General features: G+C 40.8%; 1 protein-coding gene across 1 annotated transcript in view; it reads left to right on the forward strand.

The window, feature by feature from the left end:
- The first annotated feature begins 1,771 nt into the window (after nt 1-1,771).
- Nucleotides 1,772-13,294, forward strand: part of LOC127605403 (uncharacterized) — a 33,951-nt gene continuing 22,428 nt past the window's right edge. The window contains exons 1-3 of the mRNA XM_052072892.1: nt 1,772-1,893; nt 1,975-2,124; nt 9,583-10,083. Coding sequence (XP_051928852.1) covers nt 9,587-10,083 — 497 coding nt within the window. The 5' untranslated portion in view covers nt 1,772-1,893; nt 1,975-2,124; nt 9,583-9,586. The remainder of the gene's footprint in view (nt 1,894-1,974; nt 2,125-9,582; nt 10,084-13,294) is intronic.

Raw genomic sequence — 13,294 nt, forward strand, 5'->3', positions numbered from 1 at the left:
CGAAAAAAAGTGACTTCTAATCCTATGAAAAACAAAACCAAATTAATGTTTTTTTATGTGTCATTACATTATTATTATTATTATTATTATTATTATTATTATTATTATTATTATTATTATTATTATTACTTTGGGTTAACTTTGTGGCCTACGCCATTATCTTTAAACTTAATTAAATTTTGTAGTATTTGTTTTATTCAGGACTATCACTAATCCAATAAAACATAATGAATGTAAATAGTCTCAGACACTATCTTGCAAATTGTAACATTTGAAATGTGAATGAAAGGACAATAATAATAATAATCATGAAAATGATAATCTACTGATTAGCACGCAGGCCTCACAGTGCAGAGGTGAAGGGTTCGATTCTGGCTCCGACCTTCCTTCGTGGAGTTTGCATGCTCTCCCGGTGCCTATGTGGGTTTTCTCCGGGTACTTCAGTTTCCTCACACATTCCAAAAACATGCATGGCAGGTTAATGGAACACTCTAAATTGTCCCAAGGTGTGAGTGTGAGCGTGAATGGATGTTGGTCTATGTGTGCCCTGCGATTGGCTGGCAACCAGTTCAAGGTGTACCCCGCCTACTGCCCGAAGACAACCGGCATAGGCTCCTGCACGTCCGCGACACTTGTGAGGATAAGGAAATTAGAAAATGGATGGATGCATGATAATAATAATAATAATAATAATAATAATAATAATAATAATAATAATAATAATAATAATAATGGGGCGGCCCGGTAGTCCAGTGGTTAGCACGTCGGCTTCACAGTGCAGAGGTACCGGGTTCGATTCCAGCTCCGGCCTCCCTGTGTGGAGTTTGCATGTTCTCCCCGGGCCTGCGTGGGTTTTCTCCGGGTGCTCCGGTTTCCTCCCACATTCCAAAAACATGCGTGGCAGGCTGATTGGACACTCTAAATTGTCCCTAGGTGCGAGTGTGAGTGCGAATGGTTGTTCGTTTCTGTGTGCCCTGCGATTGGCTGGCAACCGATTCAGGGTGTCCCCCCGCCTACTGCCCGAAGACAGCTGGGATAGGCTCCAGCACCCCCCGCGACCCTAGTGAGGATCAAGCGGCTCGGAAGATGAATGAATGAAAGGATGAATGAATAATAATAATAATAATGCATTCATCTTTCATCTTCCGTACCGCTTGATCCTCACTAGGGTCGCGGGGGGTGCTGGAGCCCACCCCAGCCGTCTCCGGGCAGTAGGCGGGGGACACCCTGAATCGGTTGCCAGCCAATCGCAGGGCACACATAGACGAACAACCATCCACGCTCACACTCACACCTAGGGACAATTTAGAGTTTTCAATCAGCCTGCCATGCATATTTTTGGAATGTGGGAGGAAACCGGTGGACCCGGAGAAAACCCACGCAGGCCCTGGGAGAACATGCAAACTCCACACAGGGAGGCTGGAGCTGGAATCGAACCCGGTACCTCTGCACTGTGAAGCCGACGTGCTAACCACTTGATATCGGGCCGCTAATAATAATAATAATAATAATAATAATAATAATAATAATAATAATAATAATAATAATAATAATAATAATAATTTCTTTCGTTAACTAGGTATGGCAGTTGAGTGGAGTTTCTCATTAACAAAGTATTGAAAAGAAAGACAGAGCTTGCGTTGAGATCAATTCAAATTAAACAAAATCACTAATTAACTCTGATTCATGCATGGAGTTGGTTATGTTACTGTATGAGAAATGTCCGTGCGTTTACTGCCATCTTGCGGTAAAGATTCCTATTACATTCATACGAAATACACTACTGTATTGTAACATTCATTAGGCTGGAAGGGTTTACAGGTGACTTATAAATACACGAAATGCATCACAGTGGAGCTGACCCAAAAGTATTTGAAAGATAATTACGAATGTGTGAGCAGATTTTATTTACTTACTTATTTGTTTGTTTGCATGTGTGAATGTTTGTTTCTTTGCGCTGGGTCTTCTTTTCAGTTAGTAAAAGGGGCTCCAATGACGAACCTCGCCACCTCCTCCTGAGCCCCCCAATCAAACCCCTTCTGCGCTCTCGTCGACAGGCTGTCGGACGCGGTGGAAGTCGCTGCCACACTTGCCGTTCATCGACCGAAAAGACAAGACTTTAAGGTATGAAATCGAATGTATGTTGCATTTTTTGTAATATACGTGACTCGGCTAATGGATGGATGGATGGCTAAAAGTTTCCTGTTCGTAAACGTCAATTTTGGGCTGTTTGAGTTGCGTTCAAGCGGAACAAGGTGTTCATGATTTGTTTGTAGAAATGCGTGCCAAATACTGGCAAGGTGCGTTCTCTTAGGCTTTAATACTCATGTGGATACTCTTTATTGTCATGGGGAAAAGGGGAAAATGCGAAGGAATGTAGAGTTTTGGACTTCACTAAATTAAAACATGTTTGTTCAACAGAGGTGGTTGATTTCGTCGTTCTTATTTATTCAACCACTGAATTATTAAACACAAACGGATTTCTTTAATGATGGAAACACACCTTAATTAAACGCTGTTTGTGACTGACAGGTGCTGAGGAAGGCACACACCCAGTTAGATCTCGGGAATTAAGAAATGCAGACCTCATTGCCGCAAAGGGGAATAATTAAAAATAACATTTTGACTTGTTTCTCTGCATGCATAATTGTACACTTTTAGGTAAATTTAGTCACACACACTCACAAACAAACACGAACTTGTTTCCATTTCTGGTTACCTGTATCTCAAGTAATCAATTAGAGCAACTACAGCCTATATTCCCATGTTTTGGCAGTGTGTCAATAAAGACAGGCAGTTTGAATAATCAGTGAAGGAGTTGGCAAGAAACCATCACTGCTCGGCTTTTTAAATCTTTTGGACTCTCCTCACATTGTAACTGCAGCGGCACTGAGTACAAGCATTGATTTATTGGTGTACTTTTTAATTCTTTTGGACTCATCTCACATAGTAACTGCAGCGGCACGATGAGTACCAGCATTGATTTATTGGTGTACTTTTTAAATTCTTTTGGACTCTCCTCACATCGTAACTGCAGTGGCACTATGAGTACCAGCATTGATTTATTGGTGTACTGCACTTGAAGGCACACTGACCACTGCTTGCGTCACTACTGCTTAATGACTACATCACATTCACACGTAGTACTTTCCAGTCCAATTTATTTGGGTGAGTCTCATCTGAACTCTCAATGTGGTTTGGTTGTCTAGGTTAAAGAACACCCTTAGTGGAAGAAAAGCTACTGTACATGTAAAATCTATGCATTTATTTAGCACAAAAATGAACCTGTAGAAGAGATTATGGAACATTTAGTTTATTGATAAACAGTACTCACCATTCATCAGGAGTGGCTCTTTGTTTACAGTGCTCAAAGCCAAACTTTTTCATCTTTATGTCAAGGGGCGGCACCTCCGCCTTACAGTGTAGATGTGCAGGTTTCGATTCTGGCTCCGGCGTTCCTATGTGGAGTTTGGGTGTTCTCCCCGTGCTTGTGTGGGTTTTTTTTCTGGGTACTCTGTTTTTTTTCCCACATTCCAAAAAATTGCATGGTAGGTTAATGGAACACTCTAAATTGTCCTCAGGTGCGAGTGTGACCGCGAATGTTTATTGGTTTCTGTGTGCCCTGCGATTTGCTGGCACCCAGTTCAGGGTGTGCCCTGCCTACTGCCCGATGATAGCTGGGATAGGCTCTAGCACGCTCATGACCCTTGTGAGGATAAGCTCATTAGAAAATAGCTCCAGAACGAGAAGCACATTTTCTGTCTTTATTGACAGTTCACACATCTGTGTGTAATGAAAAGTATACAATGAATATTGCAAACTCCTCCAAAATGTGCTATCTTCACTACCGAGTCAGGCAGAACTTCATACCACTTATTTCATTCTGTAAAAATATGGAACCAAAAAAAAACCCAAATGCATTTCTACGGAACAAGGATATAAATGCAACACATTTGTTTTTGCTCCTAATTTAATGGACTGAACCCAATGCTACAAATTTTTTCATGTACTGTATACCAAAGGCCTATTAAGAGGGATTTCCCTCAATTTATGTTCACAAATGTCTACACCGTCTCATCTGCTGAGGTAATCCACCTCACAGGTGGGGAAGATCAACAGGCAGATTGCACAAAATAGTTATTGCACAGGTGTGCCTTTGCTTACCCACGGCCCATTGTTTTACGAAGGGCAGACCGATTATGGTAATCAATGAATGACTCATTAAATCCGGTGGGCTGCATTAAATTTGAAAAGTCAAGGAAATAATTTTTTTTCTCCAGGTTTTCATTTTATTTTAACCATAATTTTCCACATTTAGGTCTCCTCAACATCGTATGCTCCACCGATAATTTTGTGCAAAGCATTTGAATTTATTGTATTTTTGCAAGTAAATTCTAAATGTAACAAGCTGCCAAATCCTGTTCAAAAGTACAGAGAACAAACAGCCCAGTATGATTTCCTTCCTCACCATGGCTTCCAGTGATTGGGCTGCGCCAGTATGAAGCTTTTATTAGTAGCGTTGATCATTAGCAATACAACATGTCCCCGGTGTTACATAATGGCTCCGTTTTCATGAAGGTCAACACCACAGTAGGGTTACTTTGAGAAATGTCTTTTCATCATACGATGGGTGTACCCAATAGGAAAACCATGACCATTGGCTAGGACACGTGAATCCACTTAGCGCCATGGCTACCACATTTGAACACACTGCATATTCAACCGAAGCAGCCAAGTCGCATGCCCTTTAATTAAATTAAATTAATTAAAAGAATTACTTCTTGTTACGAAGGCAATTCGAGAGCGAGTTTCATCGTGTGTTTAAAAGCAAATGAATCGACTTTCAGTTGATGTTATATTTTAAACCTCAACACTGAAGTGCTATCTGACAGATATTAATATTGTCAATGAATTATTTACTTGGGGTCTTGCCATCAGTTGCACAGAAAGCGCACTATCAAAGGTCTGTTATTCAAGCTTCAAACCAATTGATCCATCAAATCTAAAGCCTTTCAGTGTTTATAATGCAATAGGCAACAGCAACATGAAACTTTAATAAGCCCCAGCAGCAGTTGGTTGTTGTTAATGGAACTCGAAGAAAATGGAAGCTACCGCAAAGAATGGTGTGGAATAGTAGGGAAAAAAAAGCATTCAATCAGAGATTCAATTCTTCATCTTATAAACACACTTTTTTCCAGAGCAGAACTCTTTTTCCACCTTTTTGGGAACAGTTTGGGGAAAGTCATTTTCTGCAAGCTCAACTAAGGCATGCTTAGATGGATTTGGTGTGGAAGAACTGGACCTCATCATGGAGAAAAACTCCACAGGTACTCTTCCCACCATAAAAGCAAAATTTTCTTCAATACTTTGCTCAAAAAATAGTTTGATACCAATACTGAAACAATACCGTGGCAATCAGTAAGATAGTGGAATAATGGATGATAAAACAAGCCTCAACCTTATAGTTGTCACACCTTTTGTGGCAATGTTGGTGGCAGAAGTGGAGGACCCAAGCAGAGAAGCAGTAGACAGGCCAGTTTGATCAAGCCATTGGGACAAATCAAAGTACTGAACGTATTTTTAACAGTTTTGACAGTTCATCAGTTGCCTCAGCGGAAAAATTGATAATTGCAAAGTGGATCCATCTTTTGTGTGAAGTCCACTAAAGTGTGGTGTATAGTGAGCAAGTTCATAGCTGTGCTCAGCTTAAAGTTAGCTAAATGTAGTATTCTCACGCCCAGTTATATCGTAGTAATGCCTAAATGCTGTTTAGATACTCAATCAGCACATTTGTAAGAGAAGTCATTTGTTTTCTTAATAATTACGGAAGCTCAGTCTATGATTTCTTCAGCCCCCCCCCCACCCCCCAGTGAGCATTACATTTAACCATTATTTTAAACTATATCATCATTAGATGGTTGACTAAAGGAAGCTGCATATAGGCGGCTGCGTTCTTTCCTCGGCTCATCGATGAGCAACACTGTTGATTAATTGGCTCACCAAATGCAAACGGTCGGGACCAAGTTTATGTGTCACAAAATAACTAGCCTTTGACTTATATTGGAAGGTGAGTCATATTTGCTAACCTTGTTGCTTAGCAAGGTGTTATTCAATAATTTCATAAAGTATTTCAGATTAGACAGGTTTCATGTTGGTTTTCTTTTGAATTTGATGAGATGTGATGTGTAATGGGTCTCTAGTGTTGACGTCTGAGTACGGCAGGTGCACATAGGTCTTTCGTCTGTCAGAGAACCTCCATCACTCTATATTAGCGACCGTGCAGACACCTGGATATACAGCTGAGAGCATAAAAAAAAAAGCAATTGATTCTGGTCATGTTGTCAACACATTTAGTCTTTTGAATGGACCTTTACGGTGTAATGGCAGACAGAAAGCTCTGTGAATAAGGATAATCAGCAGCTAGCCTCCTGAAAAGCTAATTAGGGGGGAATTATTATTACTATTATTATTAGTTCCACACTGTCGACGTGAGACTGAGTTCTGGTTAAAATAATAGTTACCACAATGGAGTCAGAGGCAAGCAGCAAGCGAAAGGAGAAGACCAAAAGTATGTAAATAGGATAAAGATTGACTAGACGTGACAGATTCTGAACGCTTTGTGTAATATTTGTCTGAGCAAGCATCTTTTTAGAGTATGGAAATCACATGCGGTCGAGTTGCGCCTAAAGTGACTTCATGGGGCCAAAAATGCGGCCTTCGTAGGACGCACCTTGTGAATTTGGACACAGCCCGTGAGACAGCCATGCTAACCGTTGCGCACACTTTGCTACCAAAACCACAATAATAAGGATATTACAAAACTGAGCATTATATTCGTTTTTGATCCATGTCATCTAATGTGGCGGGTGGCAAATGTGGATGCTTTGTAGGAATTTGTACACCTAACTTTTATTTCAATTACCGTACTCATAGATTAGTAAGGTGTTTCTACTAGCTGACAAGAGCTGACTTGATGAATAAGTAACCTTGTGCCTTTTAATGAAATGACATTTTTCTTTGCCATATTCAGTTAATGCCTTGGCCCACTTGAAAGCTTTTGTAAGTTGAGGGGTTCGTAGGTTTTAGATGGATTGCTCTACGTTTAGAATGGACAAAAAGGAGAGGACGACTTCATTTGAAAACAGCTCTTTCTTTCTTTTTTATTTTCCAACTGCTGCCTCCTAACTCTCGAATGAAGACTCCCCCTTCCGGTAACGACCCACCTTCCTGCTTTTCTTCCCCAATCACATGCAAGCAACATAAGAATATTTCAGGACGTATTAAACAGAGTATAAATAAGGTAACTAACATAAAACATACATTCTTGCTGCTGGAGGCTGTAAATTTCCCCATTGTGGGACAAATAAAGGATATCTTATCTTATCGTATCTTAAAAGAATATAATGCTTAAAATGATAATAATTAACAATTTAACTAAAGCTTACACTTTCATTGTTTATTTGAATCGAGGGAAACAAAAACGGAATTTGTCATCAGCAAAGTGATGCATTACTGCAAGTACGTAATTCAGATCTTAGTGTGACCAAACGCTCTGAAATCCAGCATCCTGATATGTCAGCTGATTGTGCTGGCACCACTGTAGACTAAGTTTGAAAATGTAATTTTCGAAATGGCTTCAAAAGATCAATCTCTTTCGCTCCAAGACAGACACATTGGGCCAAAAGATCTGCAGTACGTTGTTGTGCGTCTTATGTTTTTATCCAGTCACGTCTATGGAAGAGTGAGTATTCACGATGGACTCATTCTCATGGAAAAAGTCTTTAAATGAAATCTGCCACAACTCAAGCGGCTTTACATGTAACCTTATTACGCTTTCCTTTCCAGAGCAGCAACATTGTTTCTGTCTGCCATTACAGAGCAAGAAATTGAAAGTGTGTGAAGTAATGGACTTCATCGGTCAGAAACTACAGCAGCAGATTGTGTGGCTGAAATAGTCAAACGCGTGTTGCACAGATTGATTTATGATACTATTGATTTAAAGGCTGGGCAAGCCATTCCCAATAGAAGGGCCTGTCATGGCAGCTTTAAAAGTGTCGTAATCACTGTAGATTCTAAGTTAGTGTTACCATGGTGACAGGCGATTGAATGCGGTTGAATCTGCCTGATTCAGATCCACAGATGTTGGTTGCTAAACCTAACACAGGTTTAGGCATCTGCCGGCCGGCACGCAACCACACTCTGAATGGCTCCTTCATTCATTATTATTTTTATTATTATTATTATTATTTAAATTAAGTTGAATTGCATGGCATTTTGTTTTTCACCAGAGCCTTCATGTTTCAATTTGATTTTTTTTCTCAGTATTCACGTTTTTCTGAGGAAACTGTAGTGTTTATTTGTCCAACTGGTTTCATCCTGCTTAACCCTATAATGTCAATCATATCATATTTGATACATGCATTTTCATTATGTAACTCATTCTTTATATTACATTGAATCATCTGTATCAAATTTGACACTGCAGGTTTAAAAACAATTTAAAATAATTTTTAAAATTCCCCAAAGTTTCATTTTCAGATGTAATGTACATAATGCTTATAAATGGAATATGAAAAATATCTAAAACAACATGATATGGCAAAAATATTTTTGTGGAGTTTGTTATAAGGGTTAATTCTTCTCAGTTGCCAAAAATCTGATTTTTCTGGGTATTCCTTGATGGGACAGGCATTAAAGTGTTAATAGTAGCCCCGGTAAATCCAAACTAAATGAAAATATCTAAATCCCAGACTTGTACTTGTCAGCTCAAATGCTGACTAGTTCTGAAGTACTAGAGCAATACTGCAATGATGATATATCATCACCTCAGAGCCCTTATTGGCTCTGAAGCCATTCTGATACAAGGAAACGGAAATTGAAACCATAAAACGTTAACGCTACAGGATTTTATCTTTATCTTAACTGTCAGACAAAAAGAAGTCTTGCGGTTTTAAGTGTTGTTCAAGGCATAATGTGTGCTGCTCTTCATGCATCTTTTTTCATTCTCACTTGTCGTGGGTAAAAAGACCATTGTGGTCACTGAAAAATGCACAAAAGAATAGAAAAAACCCCTCCACCCTAACTTTGTGAGCAAATGACGATGTGGAGGTGACAATGGAGTCTTAGTGCTGTCAATGGGGGGGTTCACTTATTACTGTATAAGGTTCAGTGTCGCTATATTTTTCTTCTCTCATTATTCTTTTTTTTTAAACACAATACCCACGTTCAAAGCTAACACATCTTTTGAACAGATGTAGCATGAAAGCCCCCCCAAAAAAGGCAAAATACATCTGCGTGAGCTAATTTCCGAGCTTACCACTTCCATACCGTACAGTATTTGTGCCAGAGGGAATGATTTCATGTACTTTGTATCCTGTATTAACAAGCATTGTATTATTCAGATTTTGCTGGCACACAATTCAATGTTGAGCCTAAATATTTTACAGTTTGTATGCGATTCTATTTCACACCGTAAAACTAACACAGAAAGGAGAAATGGTATTGGAATGACTTTGCAGTTATAGTATTTCTCAATAATTGATTTCCTCATTTACAGTTACTCTTTTCTCCTTATTTATGCAGGAGGATGACAGGCGATCATAATACGTTGGGCCTACCCAGGCCTCCAGGAGGTCCGCATTGCCCAGAGGATGCTTTGGGTCTTGCTCTAGAGCCCGTGTGTGGCAACAGCACCCCAAGACACCACATTCTCCACTCATCCCACGGGGACGGTGAGAGCTGGCAGAAGCATCGGCTCGGACCGGCTGGCGGTTCGAGCTGGTGTTCTGGTTCCCCTTCTCTCCTTGAGCCCTACAGTCTCTCGAGCAGCCGCGACACCCTGTACCTCTCCCACGTGCCGGGCCACATTTCGTCTCCGCACCAAAACAGAGCTGGCCTGACCCTGGATGTGACCTCATCTTTTGACGTTGGAGGTAGCTTGCTGGTGATTGATGGAGATTTGCCCATTAGCCCCAATGTGATCAAGAGACGTCGGGGCGGCATCATCGAGCAGAAGGACATAGTGAAGGCTCACCAGGCCCATAAGATCCACAGCACTCCACAGGCACGTCGCAAGGAATGGGAGTAAGTATCAATCTGATCCAACATATTGCCTTCTTGCCTTCTTCTTGCTATGAAGCTATTTAACAGTAGAGCTTCTCTGGTATGTTTCACAAAATCGGGGTCCCACTGCATTGTAAATGTATTATTATTTTATTATTATTTTTTGTCGAATGTGTGTCCTCATTTGTGGTCTTAGCATCAATATTATCATAGTGGTACTAGCGGTTATGCATGTGTTTTATCGACTTCTGTGTTGTGCGTCATTTTGTTGAAGTATTCTGTTTAGTGGAAATCAAATGTTGTTATCATTGCATGTCGCATGTACAGAGCACCGAAATTCATTTGACAGTTTCAGGTGTGAGTGTTAGCGTGGTGTTTATTCATCTCTGGGTGCCCTGCGATTGGCTAGCAACTGGTTAAGGGTGTCCCCTGCTTACTGCCTGAAGACAGCTGGGATAAGCTCCAGCACCCCCGGCGACCCTTGTGAGGATCAAGCGGATAGAAAAATAGATGGATGAATGGATTATTCATATCATTTTCATTATTTGCAGCAAGTCAGTGAGGGAAATGTTTGCTTGGTGGGCAGCAACCCATTTCTGATTCGGTCGAAGCTAGATGGCAAAACAAGGTTGTGTCTGTATTGGATTTATGCTGTGCTAGACTTCAGATGCCATTTAACAGGCAACCATATGGAAGATGAATTGATGTCTTAAAATAAACACTTAAGTCAGCCATTGAGACGTTAGAGTCATTACTGGAGAAGAGGGGGCCCATCGATAAACATTTTATATTCCGCTTATACTGTTTGATTTATCAATCATTGACTGGAGTTGTCAAGCTAGTTATAAACACTCATGTCAGTGGCTAAAGGCTGGGAAAAGCACATACCGGGTAATTGCCACCAGTACCAAATTGTAACACTTTGGGGGGGGAGACCAACACAGTATTCCGTTGTCACTTTAGCACTCACCTGTGCCCAGGTCAAAACCATCAAAGTGTTACTTTGGCGCCATCCTTTGGCATATTGATGACAAGGAAGTCTGATGCACTAAGTTGAGGAGTTTCATTTCGACAAAAGCAGTGCTTTGTGAGATCAGCTGGCACCTTTAGGCTATTACAGTATAGTATAAACCTTTCAAGAGGAGTGTCAATTACTCGTGGATTTGAAGAGTTGGGGTTCACCGTGCGTGTCTGTGACAACTGTAATAATTATGACGTATTCAGGAGGTAGGTAACGTGTACAATTTCGGGAAAGGTGGTTTTACTAAATCACTAAGCTAGTTAATTTCTACTTACAGTATCTGCAAAGAAGTGAATTAAATTAAGACAAAGATATTTTTATTCACTCCAAATTGCACCATGAAAGTAGAAGCAGATGAAATAATGTTTTAGCCATGACCTCTTTTTCCAGAGCATTAAAGATGTTTTTGTTGGTCATTCAGGTTCACAGGTGTTGTCGGCATCAGGAATTTTGAGAGTTTCCTGAACGGCTGGTCCATTCGTGGGCTTTTTCTGAATACATTAACAATAATATAGGTACGGTTGAGGTTAGCATGTTGGCTTGGCCCTTGGTGAGCATTCCAGTTTCTCATGTGGCCTCTTTGCAAAATGAATTGCCCAGCCCTGTCATAGACACGCCCACCCACATGCACCTAAACTCACTGACAATTTTCCCAATTATTGACTGTGTGTGGGTGTGCGTTTTGTGCGTCTCTGCGCATTGCCCTGGACTTGTAGATATTTAATATCTCAACCAATGCTTAGCTCTAATTGGTCTCTGGAGACTTTGCGGCTCCCCTGACACCAGTAAAGTATGGATTAGTGTTAGCTTCTCTGTTCACTGCCAGATTGTAATCATGTGATGTTACTGGAAAACAAATGATTACCATTCGGGTGTCATTCCAGCAACTGTGCCATGCGCGGTTGTCCGAGCCACTTCTGTAATAATGCGGTTTCTCTTTATGGTGTAAGACTTTTTAGCCGATCAATATTCTATTTTGAATCAATACCATCTCTGTCGGTATGGTGAGTCTATGCTTAATTGGATGAATTGTACATCCACGTTTGCACATACAGCATGTGAAAATCTGTGAATTCTCAAACTGAATGGCAAGGGTTGATGCCCCCGCGTTGCTTCCCTGTCGTAGCCGGGGCTTTACCTCTGGTGGGCCTGACCCCCATGGTGCCCGACTCGCCTTCCTCGCCACAGGCTCTGGATGCCACAGTCCATGCTGAGTTGACGTCTACATCTTACACACACAGCATCGGGGAGGTTTAATGGGAGGGGTTGATGCAAAATGAATGAAGATGTAGATCCATGATTACTAAGCATCGACTCACACATTGAAAGAACAATTCTCTTGATTCAACATTTTGAATTAATTGGGATCCATAATTTTGTATGGAAAAGGGCAATTTAATAATCTGCAAGAAAAACGCACAAAAACAAAGGGGTTCTCTTTGTTTTTGTGCAGGGATCCTTGAAGAAGGGAGATATGTTGACATGAACCCTGTCATAATCCTAACGCGAAATAAACATAACTACTATGTATAAGTCATGCCATAGAATTTAAAAAGTTGCCGACAGTATTTTACAATACATAAGTTATTTTTTTGCAACAAAAAGTTGGAATGTTATCGAAAAGCTGTATTCTGACAAGAACATTTTGTCAAGACAAATCAAAATCTTAAGTAAAGTTGTATTGTTCCAAGGTGTTATATTAATTGTAATATTAAAGTCAAACAATGTGAAAAAAAGGATATTCATCCATCCCTCCATCCATTTTCCGAACCGCTTGATCCTCACTAGGGTTGCGGGGGGTGCTGGAGCCTATCCCAGCCGTCTTCGGGCAGTAGGCGGGGGGACACCCTGAATCGGTTGCCAGCCAATCGCAGGGCAGACAGAGACGAACAACCATCCACGCCCACACTCACACCTAGGGACAATTTAGAGCGTCCAATCAGCCTGCCATGCATGTTTTTGTAATGTGGGAGGAAACCGGAGCACCCGGAGAAAACCCACGCAGGCCCGGGGAGAACATGCAAACTCCACACAGGGAGGCCAAAGCTGGAATCGAACCCGGTACCTCTGCACTGTGAAGCCGACGTGCTAACCACTTGACTACCGGGCCGCCAAAAAGGATATTAATAAATTTTAAAATACCTGTTTAGATTCATAATATTTTGTCATTTATTGTGGACTGTAGGACTGTATTCAAAAGAATAAGCCTTT

The sequence above is a fragment of the Hippocampus zosterae genome, chromosome 8 (genome assembly GCF_025434085.1).
Source record: "Hippocampus zosterae strain Florida chromosome 8, ASM2543408v3, whole genome shotgun sequence".
Classification (NCBI taxonomy): Eukaryota; Metazoa; Chordata; class Actinopteri; order Syngnathiformes; family Syngnathidae; genus Hippocampus; species Hippocampus zosterae.